Below are 22,457 nucleotides of genomic sequence, written 5' to 3'. Positions count from 1 at the left end.
TTCCCTTCCTGTGTGTGTGTCGAATAAACCGACGGTGAGGTGTGCACCCCCCCTCCCTAGCGAAAACGGGGCACCCACTCCTCTTTCCACAGCTCCCTCTCTCCAGCCTATCGTTTCCTTTGATGACAACGGCAAGTATCGGGTGAGTTTTGCCTCGCCCCTTTTCTGAAGTGCGCCAGCGCTTGCTCAGTGCCGCTGCACGCACAGACGTGTGCGTGTACGACCTCTGATTTGCCGTCACCCTTCCTGTGCTTTCCATCACTGCAGATTTTTTTTTTGTATGAAAGAAGGGTTTCTATCCGCCACTGAAGTCTCCAAGATACACCCAGGCTGAGAGGCTCACACTCGACAACATGGCATGGCACTGCTCGTCAACGACGAATGCGGGGATGGTGGCTGCACTGCAGCGCGAGGGTCTCATCAAAACACCCGAGGTGATTGAGGTGATGCGCCGTGTGGACCGCGGATGGTTCGTGCGCAACCCCAAAGATGCTTACCGTGATCAGCCTCTGCCCATCGGTTTCGGCGTGACCATCAGCGCTCCACATATGCATGCTATCATGTTGGAGCTGGTGAGCCCGTCTGTGCTGCGCCACAAGAATCTGAACCGTGGCCATAGCCAGCCGCTGCGACTGCTGGACATCGGTAGTGGCAGCGGCTACATGACGGCTGCCTTTGCTGCGCTGTGTGAGGCGGCTTGGCGAGACGGTGAGCCGCCGATGTTTGAGGTGGTCGGCATCGAGCACGTGCAGGAGCTCCAGAAGCAGTCAATGCGCGTCCTCGAGTCGCACTTCCCTGAGTGGATCCGCGGGCGCCGCGTCACGTTGCTGCACGGAGACGGACGAAAGCCTCGCTCCATCGCGGGTGTTGGTGAGGAAAAAGGCGAATGCTTTGACGTCATCCACGTCGGCGCCACCGCGCCGAAGAGTCTCGTGCCCGAGTACCTAAGCCTTCTCCGGTGCGGTGGTACGCTGGTGATTCCCGTTGGTAGCCCGGCCGAGGTGCAGGAGTTACAGGTGTTCACGAAGGGCGATGAAGGCGCTTTCACGATGCGGCGAGCGTGTCACGTGCAATTTGTGCCGCTCACATCTCTACATGCCCAGCTCGATGGCGACGTGACGACGCGCACGTAAGCGGCTCATTAGTTTTTTTTTTGCTTTAGGTGCAGCTGAAATCGCACTGCCGCGCACCACGGAACGGCCCACCGTCAAACGAAAACAAAAAGACGACGAGGGTAATGCTCACGGAGCTTCTCACGCACAGGTCTGCCGCGTGCACACGTAGGCCTCTGTCATTGTGCATTGCCAAACTGTGGAAGTATTCATGTATACGTAGACGACAGAGCACGTCGCTAATTTGGTCTGCACGGTGCGGCAGTCCCTTTCTCTTTCACTTCGTTGTTTTCTTGTCCCCCAAACCGGCCAAAGTAATCCGTAACCATTCGATGGGACAAGACGCTCCTCGAGTAGCTTCTCCGGCGACATCTTTCCTTTTTTCGTCTTCTCGTTTATTAGTGTGTCTGCTCTCTCCCTCTCTCTCTGCGTCTCTGCCCTTTAGTCTGCGGCTGCTATGTTGCAGAAGACGTCCGGCTCTTTCCTCTTGCATCTATCTTCGTTTGGCGATACACTCTTCCCACCTCCGGTGTCCATGGCTTCAGACGGACACATTTCTGGTTCGCGTGTGCCTGTTGTCTTTCTATTCTCGCTGTTTCTCGTTTTTTTTTTTTGAAGTAGTGCGGCTGCTCCACGACCCATGGCAGCCAAGGTGACCCATCCACGATCTGCTTCGTTCCTTTCCTGCTTTCCTCTTTGTTTTCGATTCTTCCAAAGCATGTAACGACGAGGCACGACTTAGATCGAAACGGATGGCACTACTCGGTCCCCCCTCCCCTCTCCCCACCGCCACTCTCCTCAAGTTCTCCTTCCCCGGTCAGGAAAAGACAGCGAGATCAAGTATATTCGTTTTTGCTGTTGCTGCCGTCGAATCGTGTCGCTGGCTCTACCCTTACAGTGTTTCGCACTTCAACCGCTTCGCAGCATCATCCTCTCTCTTTGTTGCCCTCTCTGTGTGCATGATCGATTTCGCTCTCTCGTCCGTCGAAGCGCAGCCACCGCACACAGACCTCGCTGCTCTCTCCCTCTCCTATGAATGCTTCTCTCGTCTTTGTTCTCTGCTTTTTTTTCTCCTGTGTCGGCATGTGCCACTGCGACAGCGACGCCGGCTCCCCGTATACCCTCTCTGCTCACACCTCCATCCGCTGTCTGCTCCTCTGAGTTCCCTACCCGACCTTAGATGCTGGCCTCTTATCTCGTCCGCTTCAGCTCTTCCTTGTTTTGCTACCGCGGCAGAGGAAGCGAAAACGGCGGCAGCCGACCTACATGAACTGGAAAGCGATCCCATGGCACTTCACTGATGCGCAGGCGGAATTCAAGAGACCAGCACGGAGTAACGCCTGCATCATGTTCAGCACAGTCGAGACTGCTACGCCTTCCTGGGATTCTGAAAGCCCCTTGCCTGCGCAGCGCGCCAAGTCTCTCTCTCGGTGTTCCTTTGGTCCTTTCTGTCTCTCCCCCACCGCACGCCGCTCGTATCGAGGTGAGCCCACGCGGACCTTCTAGTTCCGTCGCGCTGCCACGCTCCACTGACCTCTCGCTCCTGTGCTTGCCGCGCTCTCTCTCTGCCTGCGCGCTCGCATACGTGTTTTTCCTGCCCGCACTCCCTCGCCCCACGCCACACGACTCTCTCCTCTCCGCCTTACGTCATGCCGCACTTTACACGCGCGCGCACACACACACACACGAAGCATGCTTCTACGCCTCACACCTGAAGCACCCATTTCTTTTGCGAGGCTCCTTAGCTCAGCATAGCGCACTTGTCTTTGAGGCGAGCTCCTAATCCTTGTAAACCGCCTCAAGTGGACTGCAGTAGCTGAAGACATTCCCCCACTTTTTTGTTGACACAGATCTGCAAGCAGCAGAGTAAATGTCCACAGATCCCCCGAACCGCTGCTGCCCCACTGAAAAGGGCGCCGCCCAGTGTGTGTACAGCCCCGCTGGCAACGACCTCTACGTGGTGGGCCCACACAACAGCAAGGCTGGCGTGGTGCTCGTGTGCGACATCTTCGGTTTGCTGCCCAACTCGAAACGCTTTGCTGACGTGCTAGCTGAGCACGGCTTCCTTGTTGTCATGCCGGACTTCTTTGGACCGCTGGCATGGCCTGAGTCAGAGTGGCCGGCCGACTTCCAATCAACGCGCTGGCTCCAGTATGCGGAGAAAATCACGCAGTTCGACACCTTTGTGCCTCGCATGGAGGCGGCGATCGCGCTGCTGCGCCAGATGGGGTGTGCGAAGGTTGGCGCCATTGGCATGTGCTGGGGTGCTGCCCTGCCGTTCATGATGGCGGCACAGGGCAAGATCGACGCCGCCGCCACGGCGCACCCGTCCTTCTTCACTGCCGACAGAGTGAGGGCCGCGAAGACGCCTGTGCTGGTGCTGCCGTCGAAGGACGAGCCTCCCATGGACGATGTCGAAGCCGCTGTCAACTCGCACCCGATGGAGCCGCACGTGCACAAGCGCTTTGACACCCTGCACCACGGGTTCTTTGGTGCCCGCTACAACCCGGACGCGTACACGGCTGAGGAAATGAAGGATGTGGAGACGGCACGTCAGCTTGTGCTGGACTTCTTCAAGAAGTCACTCCATTAGGCTGCTGGCGCGAGAACGTCGCGGTGCTCATCATCAGTGTGACTGCCGGCGGCACATGCCTGCTCTACGTCCCTCATAACTCCTCATCGCGGGCTTCTCTGTGTGGGGCTGTGCTCTGCGCAAGCGCGAACGTGGCGGAAGACGACTTCGGTTTATGCCGTCCTTGCGGGGGACTGCGGCGCGTAGAAGGTGACGTGCGGCTGCTACATGTGAGCTTCACGGCTCGCCTTGGCTCATCTTCCCTCGTGCTCACTGTCAGTGATCTTTCCCCGACCCCACTTCACTTTCTCGAGGATGGGAGGAGGAGGGGGGCGTTGTCGACATTCGCGCAGGCCCCCTCCATCCGGCCCCGTGACTCTGTCGCACTGTGCCTTCTTTCCCTTCCCCGCTGTCACCCTTCTCTCTTTCTGTATACCTCACGCAGAGCGGCGGAGCAGTGGAACCTTCGCCGCATGAGTAAAACCAAGCGCACTGCACACGTATCGTCTTTTCTTCGAGCCCTCCCTGTCCATCGTCTCAAGACGCGGCATTGACGCATGAGCCTCTCAAGTGCATCGCTCCTTCCCCCTCCCATCTTTTATCTCAGCAGCTTCTGACACTCCTCTTTTTTTTTGCTTTCTCATCTTTTCCCTTCACCGTCTTCTGTGCATCTTCTTTACTCTCTCGTTTCTGTTTGTTTGCTGCTCTGTTTTTGCTTTGCAAGCAGCTCACATCCTCTGCAACAACCGCCACCCCAACCAGCGCCACCCCTTATGGGGGACGGGGGGCCTTCGCGTTTGTGCATGTGTCTGCATACGTGTCGTGGTGCGTAGGGGCACTTGCTGCGTCAACCTGTCGACCGGCAAAGATGGCGAGCTACCTCTTTTGCGCGCGCGCACACACACCAAAACAGGCTCAGATGGAGAGAACACGATGAACTGAATACCGAAAAGACACGCAAAAGAAAAAAATGGTTGTGCATTGCGGACTCATCGGCTGCTATTGACGGTCATTCATGATTGCATGGCTCAACATGGTGCAAAGCAGTGGGAGGGTGGCGAACGCTAGCCAAGGAGAGACCTCCAAGTATGGCAGAGCATGGCGAGCGCATCCTTTTCGCTTCCTTTCTCGTTCACCCACCAGCGTCGCAAGAATACGAAATGGCCGACCTCTTGCACCGAAATCATCAACGTTCCTCCTTTCCGATGTTCTCTTGCCGACATTTTCCCCTCTGCGTCTCTCTCTCTCTCTGTCAATCATGCTCTTCGCGTGCGGCTGCAATTCGCACGCACTTGATTTAGGTAGCTTGGTTTCGGTCAGCAAGAGTCACCAAACGAAGAGGTGGTCCAAGAACCCTCACACCATCACACGCACAACGCAGCGCCGCGTATAACTTGTCGTTCACGCACGGTTATACTTCTTGGATTCCGCTGCAAGGAGCTCACGCGCGTACTCCAAAACGCAGACACGCCCAGACATCGGTGCGCTGTGCACTGATACAACTCTCTCTCTCTGGTGGCGCTTCACTGAAGGACTACAACACCGACGGAGCGTCTCTCTATCGGTGTGTCTTGCCTAGTGGCGGACCCGAAGGGTTGAGCCGTACGAGAATCAACAACCTCAGCCTTGAACGTGGAGATCGCTCCTCTCTCATCCTCTTTTCTCTCATTGTCGACAACTTTCCATCTTTAGTGCTGCTGTGTGTCTGTGCGCGTACGTGCGGCTGGAGCGTCGGTCGTTGCGCTTCTCATTTTTGGTACTTCTCCTTGTCATTGTGGTGCTGTTGATCTTCGCGCTCTCTGCGTGTGTCCGACGTCGTTGGCAGCTCTGCTCCTTCCCCTTACTCGCTCTCGCTTCCATCATCCATCTCACCCAATCATTGTCGCCGCGTTGGGCTCCTTATTCTTTGTCGCGTGTGTCCTTCCCTCGACTCTCTCCTGCTCTCTCTCTCTCTGTAGTTGTTCCGCTGTTTCTACATCCACCACCCTCCCCATCCCCTCTGCATCGACCCCCGGTGTAGTCGCTGGGTCTGGACGTCTTGCCTCTGCTCTGACATTAAGGGTAGGGTGCACCCCGCCACTTCTGATTCTCGCTCTGTGTCTCCTCATTTTTTTTTAGAGGCCGCAGGGGTTCCCCACTCGTCACCGCCGCCTCAAGCCTTTTCTCGGCAACCGCTTGCTGCGGGCGAGTAGGCGTTTCGCTTGCCTCTGCTCCTTTGGCTTGTGCGCGTGCGTCTGGTTTTCAGCCGTCGAAGTGCCATCACACGCCGATACGCACCGGCGGAGACATGGACGACAACGAGTTCGAATTTCCGCCGGATCAGCTTGACGATGTCGTCGCGAGCCGGCTTTCCCCTTACCAAACGGCAATGTCAAGCCCGCTGCGGACGCCGTTTGCGTATCCGACCGCTAAAGTGCCGCTTAGCATGCTGGCACAGATTCCACTCGAAAACCTGCCGCCGACGCAGCCCAAGAACCCGCAGAACTTCTCCATTGGACAGGTGCTGAGAGGCGCGCTCTCCACGTCACACATGCGCGCTCCGCCAGGAGGCAGCTGTATGCCTCGTCCCAGCGCTAGCGTGGCGCCACTTCCCCACTCGCAGCGTCTGCACCAGCAAAGCCCGACGCACTCGCCGTTCCTCTCAGCGGGTCACCCACCGCTGCCCTCGGCCTCGTCAGACGAAGAGGAGCGGGGCGGTGGTGCGGAAGGCGCGTATCAGCTCGGCGAGGGAGGTGGCGAGGAGGCGCACGGTGGCAGCGCGCAGGGCTTGACGGAGCTCCAAATGCGCGCGCGCCGCTGCCCCAACCGGCAGGCGCGCATCGATTGGAGCGAGGGGGAGGTGCGCAGCTTCTACCAGGCGCTCTCCCAGTACGGCACGGACTTCAGCGCCATCGCCGTACTCTTCCCCGGTCGCTCCCGCAGAGACATCAAGCGGCTGTATCAGCGGGAGATGCGGCAGAAGCCCAAGGAGGTGCAAACAGCTCTCAACCAGAAACATCCGATCGACATGGCCACCTTTGAGGTGCGCTACGAAGCGAAAAAGAAGGAGGCGCAGCAGCCCGTGAATAAGAAAAAGCTGAACTCCGAGGAGTTGGCCTTCCTGGACGAAATCGCAGGCAGGCACCCGTCGGAGTGCACCATGCACATGAAAGGTGAGGAGCTCGAGGTGCCGGTGCCGGCGGCTACGCTCGGAGATTTGGAAGAGGCGACGGCCGCGCCGCCATCTCGGCCGCCCAAGCGCCGACGCGACACGCATCAGGCGGACTCCGAGGACGGAGCGGAGTCGAAACGCGCCACCAAAGAGATCCCCCCTGCCGCTGACAACGACTTTGACATGGAGCAGGAGTCGCTCTTCGACATGGTCATGCGGCACGAGCACGAGGACAACGCACCGCTGGACATGCTGTTCGCGGCACCGCTGGAACAGGGGCAGCAGCAGCATCTGGCAGCCCTGGAAGACTCGGACTTCTCTTTTGAGTGACGGTAGAACCAAAAAGTTCGGGAGCGATGGACTTTCCTGGAGAAGAGGCGGTGGAAGCACATAAAACGGAACGGACCGTTTAATTTGTATCTCTGCGGGTGTGGGTGGAGGGATGCGGAGAGACAATAGGGATGAGCCTCCTTCTCCTCCTCCCCTTCGTGGGTCTCTCCTACCACCGTCTACGACGACTGTCGTTCGTTTTCGTTCCTCTGTCATGGCTTCGTAATTTACACTAGTGTACGTGGGGGAAGAGGGAGGGGGTGTAGACCTGCAGTAACAGCACCGCCCATCGATGCTCGCTCTCCCTCGGTCACACGCGTTCTAGTTCGCACCTCTTCCTCCTCCTTCTCCACCCCCACCTCCGCGCCTTCCGTCTGTTGCCAGCACCTTCCCCCCTTTCTTTGTCCCTTTGATTTGTTTAGTCCCTCTCATCTTCATTGACGGTTTTCTTTTGCGGCCCTCTTGGTCCCTCCTTCCCACCTCCCCACCCCCACCACTACTCCCTCCGTGTCAAAGGCGTTTTCGCTGTCGGACTTATATTGCGACCGTTGGCTTTCTCTCCCTCCCTCTCGCTCTCATTTTCGGTTCAGTGGTGTCGTTCCAATGTGGCGGTGCTGTTTTGCCCGCCGTGGAGGTGTTTCGTCCTCATTTTTGAGAAAAGGAGTGGAGATGCCGTTGCTTGTCGATGAACGGAGTGTGGGAGGGAGTTGAGGGCTCATCTCGCCTCTCTGCGCGTCATGCACGCGCGCACATCTGGCTTTTTCTCTTTTCCTCGGTGTGCACTTCGTGTATAATTCTGCGTCTTCCGATGGGTTGTGTACCGTCAATCTTGTCTTGTGCTCTGGCAGTTTGTTGTTCTGCTCTCCCGTGGGTGTACCTCTTGCTTGTGTCGCCTATCTATCTGCCAGTGGTGTGGAGGCGGTGATGAGTGGGCCGGTGGAGTTGTTGAGAGAGAGAGAAACAGGCCTGGCCATTCAGCGGTCACTGTCGGCTGCCTGTATTATCATCTTCATGCGCATCGCGCCTGTGCCCGTGGTGTCATCTCGCTCCTCATGGGCGGAAAGAGCAGCAACGAATCGAGGAAAAAATAAGAGCATGCAATGAGCCCGAAAAGAGCGAATAGGTAACGGTGCTCACTCCGGCTGCTGCCTTTGTGACCCTAAGTGAGAAACATGTTATTGACGCGATGCGTGGCTACGGTGCATATGCACAGCGTTGTTTTCAGCGCCTATCGTTATAGGCTCCCCCTACCGCCATCCTCCCCAGTCCTCTCCACCTCTTTCTCGTGTCAACGCCCGCCCCCTATTCTATTGCACCTCCCTGTTTGGCAGCAAGGCTGCCTGCCTCAGCGCTATCCTACACATCCCTACTCTCTGTCCACCTACCTGCCGCCCTGCGTGATTCCTCTGCGAGATCTTCCTCTTTCACTTAACCTCGCTGGAACCATGACAACCATGCTTTGTGCAAGCTGTCAGCACAGCTTCCCAGAGGACATGCTGGCTCCGGCGTCCTTCAGCACCCGAGTCGGTCGCTACCTGAGCCGCTCAACATCCCTCTTGTGTGCGACTCGTGGCAAGACCAGCAAAGATGACCACCGCCTCTCACAGCTCGCGCAGCTGCTCCAGCAGCTCTGCGGCGCCGTGCAGGAGGAGGCACAGCTGCTTCAAGAGCGCCAGAACGACCTCCCAGTGGCCACCTTCTCGTCCTCAACCGGCCGGACAGGACAGCAACAGCAGCAGCCGAAGAGCCGCGGGGGTGCACCGCATACCGTGTCCTTTGCGTCCCCTAGCGACCGCTGCCGCGGAACCCCCAGCGCGGAGTTGTGCGGCGCATTGGACGGGACGGGGCGGCTGCCTTATGTGGGCATGTCCTCCTCTTCCTTTAGCGTGGCCCCAGTCGCCTCACCGCGTATCATATTCGAGGGCACCGTCCCATCGTATCAGCTAAAGCGCATGATCACCGCCTTCGACCTCGTCTCTGCCACGCTATACAACATGCTCGAGAGTCTCGCGGTGCAGTGCAGGGCGAACGTGGCGCTGTTGTGGCTGCGGCCACGTCAAAACCTCTCCTCGTCAGAGCTGGTCGCGCCGTTTGTAGTTGGGCGCGACCTCTCGTCGCTGGCCAATTCGGCCCCTTACTGCACCGTCGAGTTCTCCATTCCCTGCGTGGTATGCCAGACAGGCGTGGCACTCAACTTGAAACCGCAGCCGCATCTCCAGAACACCGCGACCCCGTCCGGGGCGGACTCGATGCTAACGGAGCTGATGGAGCACACAAACGCCGCGCAGCTGCTGGTGCCGGTGCACGACCGCTACAAGGAGCGGCCTGTCGCGACACGGGCCTCGACAGTGAATGCGCTATCAACTATAGCGGTAGTTCACTTGATCGGGTCGCCAATCAACCCCGTTCCTTTCCACCGGCACAACGAGGAGGCGGTCGCGCAAACGTCGACGCTGCTGTCCTTCATCATTTCCTCCTACTACGAGACGATGATCGCCGAGTGGTCCAATCGCTTTTACGTGCCAACCACGTTGCACGCCACGGGCAAGTACGCAGCCGGGCTCGATCTCCGGGCGGATGACAAAGTGATAGACGACTTCGCAGCAGCGCCGTTGCTGATGCTTCGCACCACCGTGAACAATCTAAGCGGGCACACGAGCGCGAACGATGCGCGCGATGCCCTGAAGCTCTTGAGCCAAAACGCGCAGCGGCGGTCCGCCCCGCTTCGCCCCATGGCGACTGTGAAGGACCTGTTTCAGCATGCCACCGAGATGGAGACCAACTGGGCGTCGGCAGTGGAGCAAATAACGCGTCTCGAGCATACAGTGGACGCGCTCAAGGAAGACCTGCTCCGTCGCGATATCAGCGACCTGCAAAAGGCACAAGATGCGCAGAAGACTCGTGACACGTCAGCGGGGACCCACTCCAGGCTCACCGCTGACAAGAAGTGTGCAGTGCAGCCTCCATCGGTAGCCATCGCGGCACCCGTAGAAGAGAAACGAAACTCGCTGAGCATCGCCGGCATTAACATTCCCCTCACACCACCTGTGCCCTACGCATCTGAGACGGCCACTACGGCGGCAGTCGCCTTCTCGCCTGCAGCCGAGCCAGTGCCTCCAAGCACCGAGGTACTCAAGGCGGATGAGGTGGACCTACTGGAGGCGGTCACGCTACGACGTCTGCGGGAACTGGGCGTAGACACGTCGATGTTTGAGTAGCACATCGCTGGTATGCTGCATGTTCTGGCCTCATTTGTTTTTCCTCTTCTCTCTGTGCTGCGTGCGTGTGTCTAGGCTGCGGTGCCGGCTCTCGATGGAGACGGCAGGCTCCCATGCGGTTCCAGTTCTTCGCGTATTGTGTTGGCGGCATGTATAGGACGTATGTAAAGCAATCCACCCAGTGTACGTGCGTGCATTCTGCGCATCTGTGTACGCTATCATCTCACCTGTGCGTGAGTATCGTGTGTCCTCTCCTTTCTGTGCAGTTTCCGTGCTGCTCTGGCGGCGTGCGCGTGTGTGTTTCTCTTCCTTGTCTTTCATCTTCTCTCCGCTCATGCAAGTGCCAGTGTGTCGGTGCATGCGCATGTCGTTGTGTCTCCATGGCATGCATCGTCCTGCGACGCCGGAACGCGAAAAACGAAAAGCACATACGACTTCATTTAACGGCGGCATCGTGCCCAGGTGGGCCGGCCCACGCCAGCCGACAAAAGTGGCGTTCCTCCGTCGAGCTCGCCATCTCCGGCGTCTGCGCTTCCTTTCCTCCTCCTCTCATCTGTGCTCTGTGTTCTCTGCTCGTGCGCATGCCGGCCTCGTACTCGCTACCCCTGTCCTCTTGCACCTCTCCTCGCTTCATCGCTTGTGTCGGGGTTGGTTGGGGTGCGTTGCAATCACGCCTTACTGTGGGATCTGACCGTCGTCCTCGCTGTCCGCGCGGCTGCCTCCTCCTCTCCGTACGGCGCGTTCTTCTTTTTGCGTTCCTGTGTGCTTGTGTGTATGTGTGTACGGTGGGGGGGGGGGCAACGATGATTGCCTGGGTTGGCGACCTCTTCAGGGAACATACACGCTTGTTTTTCCTCTTCCTCTCTCTGCAACCTTTGCTCTACACGTCTAGCGAGTAAAACCATGCATCCCAACGTGGCCAAGATGCAGCCCGAGACGAGCTACAGCTGCTTGAAACGCTGCTTCATTGCCATCTTCTCGTTTTGTGCAATCTACACGACGGGCATGATTCAGGAATGCATCAGGGCGGAGAGGACGAACAACCTGTTCCTCTATCCATCCTTGCTGTTGATCGCTGCCTTCTTCTCCATGTGGGGGTACACGGCGCAGTACAAGATCCCGCAGGACCCGCTGTGGTATCGTCACCACGAGACATACATGCTAATTGCATCCATTTTTATCTGCTTTGGGTTTTGCATGCTGATCGTGGCCATCTACCCCATCTACCGCATGTGGAGCTGCGCGATCGTCCTCCTCTGGGTGGTGCTGATCGGCAACGTGAATGGCGCCGTCACCTACATCATGAGCCACCTGAGCAAAAGGAAGTCCACGTAGACCGTCTCGAGGAGTCAAAAGGAAATTAAAAAAAAAAAGGCTGCAGCAGAGGAATCTCTCTTGCTGTTGTCCCTCCTCCGCTGTGCCGGTACCTTAGCATCACTCCAACGTGATCACATGCCACGGGATGGAGGAAAGTCGGTGGAAGGGGGAAATGGGTATGTGTCCGTGTGCCACACATGTGGGCGCTCCTCATCGAACGGTAGCACCTGCAACGCTGGTGTCCTGTGCCTCTGCGTGCGCAGAGGTTTTCTGCGTTCTTCTGTGGACTTGCCTCGTCCGCCTACCTCGCTTTCGTTTTGCATTGCTCATTCTTCTTCTGTTCTCGTGTTTGTTCTGGGGCCGGCCGCGGCGGAGCTGCTTGCTCGTGTTGAGACGTGCAACCGTTGTTGGGCCCCCCTTGTGAAGGGTTGTTGTTGTTGATGTTGCTCGAGGCTCTAACTTTTGGAGTGGTGCGCCCCCACCCCAACGTGTACAGCCCTCCCTCCGTTCTTTTCCACTGTCACCTCCGCGTCACCACCAGAACGGGCTAGCGATGCGGACAGTGATAGTCGTCCAAATGAAAAAAAAAGTGCGTGACGCACGTGGCGGCAGGGAGGAGGCGAGGGGAGGGAGCGTGCACTCGCAGGCAGCCATGCACTCACAACGATACACGCGTACGTTTGCCGTTTATCTTTTCCCCCTTTATTGTCGCTATTTGACGGGGGACGCCGGCGCTCTTGTCCTTCTCGTGTCGCCACGCCTTCCTCTCCCGTTCTGCACCACCTCCCCTTTTTTGTCATTCTCCTACCCTATGCGTGACTCCTCAAAGGGCCTGGTGCGCACGAATAACGCGTACGCACGCACGCGTGTGCGTGTCTGTGTGGCGTTCTTTGCAAAGGTCGCTTCTTGTCACTTTTTTTTTGCGTCTCTCATACACGTCGCGTTCATGTCGCTGCCCGCTGTCCTTTCCCCGGTTTTCTTTCTGTTGTTTCTAGTAGTCCCTTCATTTTACCTTAGTGGCCTTTGTTGTCCCGTGCCGATGTGCCCGTGTTCGCGGTTGTGGCTGGATAGTGTGATTGCCGCTGTGGTGGCGAGACACGCACACTTTGGCCACCCACAGAAAGGTTAGGAAGTGCGGCGTGGCCTCTAGACGGCAGGGAATGGGCTGCTCGTCAGTGATTCCACATGCACGTGCGCGTGTGCGCGGGAGACGAGTTGCACCCCTCCCCTCCTGCCACTGTCGTGTGGCGCTTCGCGTGAGAGTGGAGGGTGCATTTCCCAACGCCCTCTCTGAATTCTCCTCTCCCTCTCTTGTCGAGTGTGCGCAGCAAGGTGGCTTACTCGTTCTTTTCGCATACTTGTACATGTGTCTCCGTGTACGACGGCAGGCACGAACCTGCGTGAGGGAGAGGCAGTGGCCCCATGACGCGATCGGCGGCACGACAACCAACGAAAACGAATCATCTCTCTCTCTCGCCTTCACTACAAGACCACAATGCCGGCAATCGGCCCATCGAACGTAACGCCTCCTCACGACGTTTTTCATCGCCTGCGCTTTCGATGGATCGAGTCGTGTGAGACGCGGCTCACATTTACGCGGGAGGCGGCTTCACCACGAAGATCCTGAATGATGACAACCGTGGGTCGTTGCGCTGCACGGCTTCTCGCGATGCCTACCGTACCCTCCTCCGTATTTTCCTCTCCTTCTTTTTCCTTCTTCCGATGCGAAAACCCAACGCACGCTCGGCTGGCGGGGCACGCAGTGTGCCTCTTCCACACACACACACACACACGTGCGCTCACTCCACGAATCGCTGCCCTTTACGGCGACAGCTCAATTTTGCACAGCTGGCACACAGAGACGGAGCGACGCGATGAGGACGCTGCAGAGCTCTTTGCGTGGCCGCCTCCGCCGCGGCCGTGGTCGTGGTGGCGGCCGCGGCGGAGGCGCCGATAGCCGCTTTGCCGCCCGCTTCACGGACCCCCGCTTCAGGGTGTCTGCCCAGACTAGCCGCCATCCACACCGGCGCGCACACGATGCGGTGGAGAGGGCGGCGCAGAGCGATCCGCGCTTTGCGAAGCACTTCCGCCCAGCCGAAAGGGAGGATGACGTGGGGGCGAGTGATGTGGTATCGACCGTTTCTAGCGACATGAGCGAGCACACGTCATCTGCCTCAAACAACAGCCATAGCAGGACCATCGGCGAGGAAGGGGACGACTGCATGTCGCTTCCGCAGGAGGAGGAGGCAGCTCTGGACGACGAGGTGGTTGCCTGGGTGCCTGACGAGGTTGAGTTTATCGCAGCCCGTCGCCGCGTCGCCATCGTGAACTGTGACTGGGATCACGTGCGTGCCGTCGACCTCTATGCCATTCTTTTCCATGCCCTCCCACTTGGTGGTCAACTGCTCGACGTGAGCGTTTACAGAAGTGAGTTTGGCAAGCGCATGCTTGAGCACGAGAGGATGCACGGCCCCGACCTGTGGGTGCACGGCGGTGATGCGAAAGTCGCTGCTGATGGAAAGAGTGGCCCCGAGGAGGGCGCCGGTGGCGCGATGCCAGAGCCGGAGGAGCTGCCAGAGGACGTCTCTGAAGACGCCGTCAGCGAACCCCGCAGCGACGGGTGGGCGGACGATGACCCGAGAATGATGACGGAGCAGGGCGAAGACGGGGAGTGGTTCTCTGATGGCAAGTACCGGCGGTACGAGATGGACCGCATGAAGTATTACTACGCCGTGGCCACCTTCGACTCCGCAGACACCGCCGCCATGGTGTACAACGAGCTCGACGGGATGGACATCGAGGCGAGCGGTGTCGTACTGGACCTCCGCTACGTCGATGACGAGGAAATGTTCGAGAGTCCGGTTAGCCGCGCGGATCGAATCCCGGCAAATTTCAAACCACTAGCGTGCTTCAAGATGAGTGCCCTAAGCCAGAGCAAGTTCCGCATTTCATGGGACCAAGACGACGTGTTCCGTCACCAGTCCCTGCAGGACTCCTTCACTGGCACCACGGAGGAGGATGACCTGGCCGCCTACCTCGCCCCGGCAGACTCGGATGACGAGATGGACAGCAACCCACTTGACCAGGAGAAGAAGGCACGCGAGAAGCGCAGGATCCGCCGCAGGTACGCCGCCCTCTTGGAGGAGGTGGGCGGCATCCCCGAGGAACTGGAGGGCGATCACAAAGGCGATGGGCTCGGCGACCACGCCGATCTTGGCAGCGACGGCCTCGGTGACCTCAGCAACAGCGGCGACGACGACTCCATTAACCGCTTCAGTGACGTTGAGGTGGACGGCCACGACGCCGACGAGGGAGGCGGTGAAGAGGACGACGACGATGGGTCGGTGGTGGGAGACATGGAGGCAACGTTGGACATGGACGTCGATACGAAAGCTGCCAGCTTGCAGCGTGACGCTCGACTGAGGCAGAAGATGAAAGCTGCTGACCTCGCGAAGCAGGCAGAGCTTAAGTACAAGCTGCGCCGAAAGGAGATGAAGAAGTCCAAAAAGGATATGCTGCGCCAGGAGCGGGAGGCAGGGAAGGCGTACCAGGCTGCGCACGAGGCCGAGAATCGACAGAAGCTGAGAGAGTTGATGGGCACGGACGACGGCACAGTGCGGGTGAGCGGCAAAGAGCGGCGCAAGGCGCACGCGAGACAGGTGAAGGAGCGGCTTGCAGAGGAGCGTGCTGCCAAGAAGAAGATGCGCGCCGCCAACCAGCTTGGCGTCACGCAGCAGGTGCAGCACACCCGGCGCGAGCAGGAGGCTGAGAAGGCAGTGTGGCAAATCGACGATCGCTTCAAGATGAAGCTGCTCTCCGACCCGCGCTTTCATTTGGAGGTCTCGCAGAAGGACAAGCGCGTCGCCGACGGCGTGGCTCAGCTTGCGTCGACAGTCGCGAAGGCGCGTCAAGGCAAGCGCGGGCGCTCTGACGGTGATGGAAAGTACACCGCGGCAGGCAACTCAGTAGACGACACCGTCGATTTCTTCTTGGCAAAGAAGGCCCTCAAGTAGCTTGACTGCAGCACGTGTGCCGTTATGGACCTCTACCTCCTTTCTGCTAACAGGTTGGGGTGTTGTCGGGCACATGATGCATCCCTTTCGCTTTTCGTTTCCCCCTTTTACGTAACCATCGAATAAGTAACGGTGTAGCACGTCTGACGAGTAAAGAAACAAGGTTGTGAGTGGGGTGGAGTGCCTCCGCGTGGGGCGTGATGTGTGCTGGCATCCGCACGGCGGAAGCTTAGCCGCCTCTGGCGTGATCGATATCACGTCAGCGGGACACAAGTGTGTGGTGACTCCCCGCCTCCAGCTCACCCTCTTCCCAAACCCTTCATGGAGGATGTCCGCACACGTGCCGTGGCGGTGGCGGTGGAGGCGACTGAAGCTCCTGCAACGCGCGCAACCCGTGGAGCTCTCACCACCGATTGCGCACAAGCAACCCAGTGCCGCGGGCTCGGCCTTTACCAAAGAACCCATGGTTTTGTGAGCCTCGCCGTCAGCCGTTACCTCCACGTCGCACCCAAGGACGTAAGCGGCGGTGCAAGCATAGCCACAAGCACGCCAAGTGTGTCCACCCCTCCCCTTCACCTCCTTTCCACACACACACACACACACATTTCCACACTCCAACGCCAAACACAAGAGCTCTTCACCACGTCATCGTGCTAGTTTTTGGATCTGGCAGCTGCCCTTCCCTTCCTCTCGTGTCCGTGCGTGCACTTCTGTGTGCGCGGGCGCTGGTCGGTGCCGCCATCTCGCTTATTCGCTGTCTCTCTTCTCTCATGTCATGTCTGAGGCGTCGACCTCGTTCTCCTGGGCGGCGGTGGACGCCGCGCTCACGCGCGGCGATGCAAGTTGCGTTGCTGCGACCGCACTAGAGGGATTGCGTGCGGCTACTTTCAACGGCCGCGAGCAGTTCTTCTCTCAGTTGTCCTCGGCGCTGCTGAGCCGCGCGCGCGCGCCAGAAACCGCCAGCTGTGTTGCAGAGGCGTGCGAGGAACTCTGGGGGATGCCGGAGTTCCGCTCAAATTCGTCATCCGGCTCCAGCTTGACAGGCGAAGCGCTGCTGCTTGCGGTCACTTTGGCGACGGCATACACCACTGTCGACAAGCTCGAAAGGGCTATCGCATTCGACGCGGAGGTGCTGCAGTCCTCCGCGTTTTTCACGTACGATGGGCTTACCCCGTGGGACCGCCTGGCCTGCGTGGCACGCGTCTTGAGGGCATCGCGAGTCACGGCGAACCCGCGCCACGCGGACTCGGCAGTGCAGAAAGGAATGTCCCTCTACCACGGCATCGCCGCCCGAGGGCGTCTCGAAAGCGGTGACAAGGAGACGCAACGGCATCGCCACGCCGTCGTGTGCGCATACCTACTAGAGCTTGGTTTGTATCGTCAAGAGCGTCACGATTACCTGCGCGCCTTCCAGTCTTTTTTTGCCCTGCACGAAAACAGCGACGATGCGGCGGCGCTCCAGCGCGCTGCACTGTGCGCCTTGTGTGTTCGCACAGGGGAGGCGGATCGACAGGCAGCGCTGTACGGTGTCACGCAGCGCGGGAGCGCCGCCCTTCTCGCACTGCCGCCGTACAATTACGTGCAGTTCGCGTACAACGGTCAACTTTTCAGCGCTGCTGACGTGGAGGGTGTGCTGGCAGCGGCCGGGCCGTACGTGCCGCAACCGATTCTTCGCGACGCCCTGCGCGAGCACAACATCATCATTCTAGCCAAGACGTTCGAGTGTGTGCACTGGCGTTCCCTCTGCTTGCACATGGATGACAAACACATCACGGAGGGCGAGCTGTACGACCTTCTTGTGTCTATGGTGCGGTCACAACGGGTCTGCGCTGCGATTCACCACGACACCGGTTTCATCGAGTTTACCAGCGATGCTGGGGCGCACGCGCAAATCACCGACATCGACGCATTCAAGCGCATTGCAGCGGCCGCGGCGGCGATCGGCAAGGCGCGTCCTGAACTGCTTCTAGTGTGAGGTAAAGGCGGAGAACTTGAATGAGAAGTGTATGTGTCTCGCAGCGGCGGCAGGTTCCGTCCCTTTGGCTCCTGGCTCATTCCCAGAATCTCTCATCTCCCCGTATGTGCCTCGTGATGATCGTCAAATCCGCTTGCTCTCGCTTGCCATAAACAAAAGAATGTCGTGCCACATTCGTGGCACGACGTGAGGGAGGCACTTTCCTCCGTCCGCGAGAAGTCGCTTCACGCCGCGTGTGAGCTGTGGCCCCCAACACTAGATGGGAGCTCCGCCTTACTCGGTTTGTGCGCGTGGGTGGGAGGGAGGGGGGCATGCGACGGAATCCGCACCTTCTCTCCGCTGTCTCCCTCACCCGCGTCGCTTTTGCGCACAGACACACATACACATACACTGACACCTACCCACCCACACCTCTCTTGCTTTTTTTTGTGGCCGTTGCTCGTGATAACTGCCGTGACCGTCTACCTCACCACCACCTACCTGTCTCCCTCGCCTTCATCCTCCTTCCTCCTACTCGCGTGCGCACTCTACGCCAGTGCGCTCCTGGTCGACATCTCTCTTGTGAGTCTGGCATACACAAGTGAGCGTGTGTGCCGTAAGAAGGGCACGAAGGAATTATATATATATATATCATCTTTGTTTTTTATTCTGCCGCGTGTACCTGTACGTGTGTGTGCTCTCCCTTCGGAGCCTTTTGTTTGTCTGTGCCTCACTGCTGGCGCAGAACGCACTTATTATTCTTGTTTCGTTTCGTTCTCCTGTCACTGTCTTCCGTACGGATCGTTGCATTGGTGTTGCGGCACGCCACGACCCCCCTCCTAGTTTTGGGTTACACAAGCACCCCGAGAAGCACGCCGGCGCTCTCTCGGCGCGGCATAGATCACCTGCTGTCCGCCTCCTGTGTTGAACGCGCTTCGACTCCGGCCCCGTTCCTAATTTTTTTTGTCGCTCTAGCTGCCTTGCCTCCCACCACCACCACCTCCCCACCCCGTTCGGCTGCCTCTGCTTTTCTTTTACTGGCCGTGCACGCGTCTTTCATGCGTGCAAACCCTCTCACTTCCTCGCCTCTCTTCGTGCTGGTGTTGCCGCTGCTGCTGCTCCCAAGAGAACACTCTTGGAACGCCGCATGTGTTTCATCCTCATAGCGTGACGTGGAGGTTTTTTTTGCATGTTTGTGTGTGTGTGTGTGTTTCTCGCTTTCGCGCTACACTCTCACCCCTCCCCCAATCCTTTTCTCATCCCTCAGCTTCCTCATCAATGGATAACCGAGGCAAGAACGAGTGGGGGTTTCTGGTCGTCTTGGCCGTTGGTGCCTTTGCGTACTACCTCTCTACCTTGAAGCCGTCACCAGATCCGGAGAAGCGTCGGAAGGAAGTCCTGCGCCGGCTCAACGATGGTGCCTCCCCACTCATGCTGCTGAAAGGGGGGTTCAGCCCGGCAGAGCTTCTCAATGCCGGTGTGCCGCGGGAGGCTCTGCGCTCCCTCTACCCGGTGTCCTCGTCCATTTTGTCGTCGCAAACCCCGCGAAGGGAGGCGCGCGGCCGCTCACCCAGCACGCCAGGTTTTTCGTGTGCGTACGAACCTCTGGTGGTGGCGACAGGCACGATGCGGGACGTCTCGGAGGCGCTCAATGACGGTCTGCGCAGCCGCAGCATGAGCACCAGCGTCAGCGACGTCCGTGAGGTCACACATGGCCACACGGCTCGCTCAACAACCGTGCTGTCGGCCCGCTCATACTGGCAGAGCGCGGAAAACCTCCCAAATGGCTCTCGGCGCTCCCCCGCTCGACTTGCGGCCCATATGCGGCTTTCACCGGCGCAACATGAGTTTTACGACTGTAACTCGATGGAGCGATGCAGTGCCACTCTTACCCCTGTCGGCACCATCCGGGTGCGAGTAGCGGCCCTCTCCGCGACAATCGCATGCGGCTACTCAGGCGAATCCGCCGTCTATCACCACCCGCTCGAGGTGCTCCGCTTCCTGCATGAGGATGGCTCCCGACTAAGTATCATGGCGGAGGACTGCAGTACTCTCAAAAGCGACGAGGTGCTGACAACCGAAGTGTATGTCAAGCGTTCGCTGGCGCGGGCTCGCGCCGCCGCTGATGACGCTAAGACCTACTTCAAGGTAAAGCTCCACACCGCGGCCCGCAAGATCGCAACAACGGTGATGGAGTCGTACGTGAACATCTACGCGGGGCCCTCGCCGGTGATTCTCGCGGGCTTCTACCTTGTCAAGGGCAATACAGCCTACACAATTCAGCTGCAGACCCACACGGACGCCTACGAAGAGCGGCTGGCGGATCTGCTCTACACAGCGCAGAGCGCGCGACTGCAGGGCGCGGGGGAGACGGCGGGCAGCCGCTGTGGTGGTGGACGGGGGCGGAACGAGTACCACGTTCAAGCGGAAGGCGTCGACAGAGTGTACGTCGTGGAGATCCCCGTCGACGTCGTGGTGAGGGGGCCGACGGCTCCCCACGCCGCGCGGAGTGAGCTCATTTTGACGCCGTGCCGCAGCGGCGGTGACACCGGGGCACCGTGGAACGCTACCATAGCTGTTTGCCCGAACGCGGCACGCGAGCACGCGGAAAACGGAGAGAGGCGGCATAATGTAATCCCGCTGCTACACGACGCGCACGTGTTGATTGAGCTCATAGTGTACATAGCTGGCAGTGTAGCGGCAGGCATGACATCATCACCGCCGCCGCTGCCGCCTCCACTCGCGGCCGTTATGGCACGCGAGGCCACCACCGCAGACAGACAGCTTTCCGGCAGTGTGTACCGATCCGCTGAGCTGACAATCATACTCCCACCACCTGAGCACTTCCACACTGTCGTATGCGAGCACCCCTATGAGTCCTCCATGACACTCTTCATCACCTCCGTGACTTCTGCGGAGCTCTTCGAGATGGAGCTGCGTCGTCTGAGCCACATGAACGAGGACTCGCTGGAGCAGCTGTTCTCCTATGTGGAGACGCTTTTCCTCACCCCTGCCCGTCCGCGACGCTCGATGAACGCTGCAGGCCAAGCCTGCTTCTCCGTCGAGGGAATTGCCGTGTCGCCCGCGAAGACCACTCTGTGGGTGTACGGAGTGCAGCTGAGAGAGGAATGCTGGCTCATTTTTCGATGGCTGTGCGCCGCCAGTGCCGCGGAGCCGCCCGAGCTGGAACAGTACCGTAGAGAGCTCGTCAAGAGCATTGTATGTCGAAGTGACTGAAAGAAGGACAGCAAATTGACTTTCGTAAGACTGGCGAGGGCTCGGCCTTTATCCTCTCGTGCCGCCGCCGTTTCCTCCACGTTCCCTCTGCCGAAGGCACCGGCTGCGTGTAGTGTTGCTTGGGTTGCTGCTGTTGATATTGGAACTGAAGCCGCGTTGTCGGTGAACGTGAGAAACATGGCTGCTGTACGTGTGTAGTGTGTGTGTGTGTGTATCTGTGTGCTGCTTGTGCGCCTCCCTCCCTCCTCATCCCCGTTCGCGTAGTCCACACAGAGGAAAGACAGAAACAACAGTAAAATAGTAGTCAGTGTTCGCTGTGTGTGCGTGAGTCTCTTCACCGCAGCCCAATGCTTCACACGGCCGCATGGGAGGCTTCCTTCACGAGGGTGCGAATCGGTTCAAACAGGGCTCGCCATGTCCATGTGCCGTTTGCGCTCTTTTATAATCTCTGCTTTCTCAATCGCACTCTCCACGTGAGCATGCGCCACGCGCTCCGACACCGCCGCCGCCGCCCTTCGTCCCCTGCTCATCGCTTAGCCGCAAGGGCAGCTTCATGCTCGGCATCGTATGTGTGCCAGCTTTGCATGCGTACTTTTCCATTTTGCTTCTCCTTGCCACCATATCGCCAGTCCTTCGCTTTCAGCCCATCCTCACAAACTTTTTTCTCTTCCTGTGAGTGTTCTCCGCTGTCACGAGGCACAGGAAAGATCCTGGATGCGGCTCGTATATCTGTGAGTATTTGCATGCGTGCGTGCGTGACCGTGGGGGCATTGATCGAGGTTCTTGTGATTGCTGGCAAGTCACCACATATATATATATATATATATGAAAGTATGGTGCTCGTTCATATCGGTGGGCTCCCGCCGTTGGGGAGAACTTGCACCGTCCTGTAGCCGTTCGAAATGGGGGATGATATGTCTGTGTGTGCCCATTCACATCGATGTCCCTGTCTCTGTCCTTATCAGCCCTACGGAGCATTCATCATCATCGTCACGACCACCACACACTAAGAAGCATGTGAATCGGCTCCCTGCCACATGAATCGATCCCACGGTGCATGGGTTAGGTATAGGAGCTGATCGAATGGTGCCGCACATGGGTCCGCCTCACTCAGGCGGGTGTTCCACAGGGGCAGCCGGCGTGTAGCGTCCTCTCGGAGGAGAACAGGCTTTCACGTATGACACACTTGTACAGTGCAGCGCAGCTGGCCCAGGCACCCATCCGTTTCTCACTCCGGAACCCTTCCGCGAGTGGAGAGTGGAGGCAGTGAGTCCGCATCATCATGTCGACAAGGAGACGCTGCAGCTCCACTTCGCAGGCATGACGTCACGGCTGAAGAACGCTCAGACCAATCCTCATGGCTCTGGAGCCAGTGAAGCAGGCATCACTCGAGATGGGGGATGTGCGCGGTGGGATCGCGCGGCGCCGTAGGCCACAATGAACACCATCGGCGACCGGGCCGCCCAGTTCTACATTTTGGGGAGGGGGAAGAGATGTGGAGCCCAGCGGGCACCGGCAAACGGTAGGCCGGGGAGATGTCCTCTGCCATGTGG

The 22,457-nt window shown here is 58.7% G+C and overlaps 8 protein-coding genes across 8 annotated transcripts; all 8 read left to right on the top strand.

Annotated features, from left to right (window-relative positions):
• Window positions 1-353: 353 nt before the first annotated feature.
• LDBPK_366860 (protein-l-isoaspartate o-methyltransferase, putative) lies at window positions 354-1,133 on the top strand (the record flags this gene model as incomplete). The annotated part of the gene is made up of 1 exon (XM_003865749.1): window positions 354-1,133. The coding sequence occupies one exon, from the start codon at window positions 354-356 to the stop codon at window positions 1,131-1,133; it is 780 nt and encodes a 259-aa protein (XP_003865797.1).
• A 1,849-nt stretch (window positions 1,134-2,982) lies between these two features.
• LDBPK_366850 (similarity to endo-1-like protein) lies at window positions 2,983-3,705 on the top strand (the record flags this gene model as incomplete). Its single annotated transcript, XM_003865748.1, has 1 exon — window positions 2,983-3,705. The coding sequence occupies one exon, from the start codon at window positions 2,983-2,985 to the stop codon at window positions 3,703-3,705; it is 723 nt and encodes a 240-aa protein (XP_003865796.1).
• Window positions 3,706-5,971: 2,266 nt separating this feature from the next.
• LDBPK_366840 (hypothetical protein, conserved) lies at window positions 5,972-7,165 on the top strand (the record flags this gene model as incomplete). Its single annotated transcript, XM_003865747.1, has 1 exon — window positions 5,972-7,165. One exon carries the CDS (start codon window positions 5,972-5,974, stop codon window positions 7,163-7,165), a length of 1,194 nt encoding a protein of 397 aa, XP_003865795.1.
• Window positions 7,166-8,337: 1,172 nt separating this feature from the next.
• Window positions 8,338-10,383, top strand: LDBPK_366830 (hypothetical protein, conserved; the record flags this gene model as incomplete). The annotated part of the gene is made up of 1 exon (XM_003865746.1): window positions 8,338-10,383. The coding sequence occupies one exon, from the start codon at window positions 8,338-8,340 to the stop codon at window positions 10,381-10,383; it is 2,046 nt and encodes a 681-aa protein (XP_003865794.1).
• Window positions 10,384-11,307: 924 nt separating this feature from the next.
• Window positions 11,308-11,718, top strand: LDBPK_366820 (hypothetical protein, conserved; the record flags this gene model as incomplete). Its single annotated transcript, XM_003865745.1, has 1 exon — window positions 11,308-11,718. The coding sequence occupies one exon, from the start codon at window positions 11,308-11,310 to the stop codon at window positions 11,716-11,718; it is 411 nt and encodes a 136-aa protein (XP_003865793.1).
• A 2,132-nt stretch (window positions 11,719-13,850) lies between these two features.
• LDBPK_366810 (hypothetical protein, conserved) lies at window positions 13,851-15,713 on the top strand (the record flags this gene model as incomplete). The annotated part of the gene is made up of 1 exon (XM_003865744.1): window positions 13,851-15,713. The coding sequence occupies one exon, from the start codon at window positions 13,851-13,853 to the stop codon at window positions 15,711-15,713; it is 1,863 nt and encodes a 620-aa protein (XP_003865792.1).
• Window positions 15,714-16,488: 775 nt separating this feature from the next.
• Window positions 16,489-17,688, top strand: LDBPK_366800 (hypothetical protein, conserved; the record flags this gene model as incomplete). The annotated part of the gene is made up of 1 exon (XM_003865743.1): window positions 16,489-17,688. The coding sequence occupies one exon, from the start codon at window positions 16,489-16,491 to the stop codon at window positions 17,686-17,688; it is 1,200 nt and encodes a 399-aa protein (XP_003865791.1).
• Window positions 17,689-18,945: 1,257 nt separating this feature from the next.
• LDBPK_366790 (hypothetical protein, conserved) lies at window positions 18,946-20,904 on the top strand (the record flags this gene model as incomplete). The annotated part of the gene is made up of 1 exon (XM_003865742.1): window positions 18,946-20,904. One exon carries the CDS (start codon window positions 18,946-18,948, stop codon window positions 20,902-20,904), a length of 1,959 nt encoding a protein of 652 aa, XP_003865790.1.
• Window positions 20,905-22,457: the final 1,553 nt, after the last annotated feature.

This window comes from Leishmania donovani, chromosome 36 (assembly GCF_000227135.1).
Source record: "Leishmania donovani BPK282A1 complete genome, chromosome 36".
Lineage (NCBI taxonomy): Eukaryota > Euglenozoa > Kinetoplastea > Trypanosomatida > Trypanosomatidae > Leishmania > Leishmania donovani.
The sequence above is the reverse complement of the archived record's forward strand: the minus strand, read 5'-3'. Positions and strand labels throughout refer to the sequence as shown.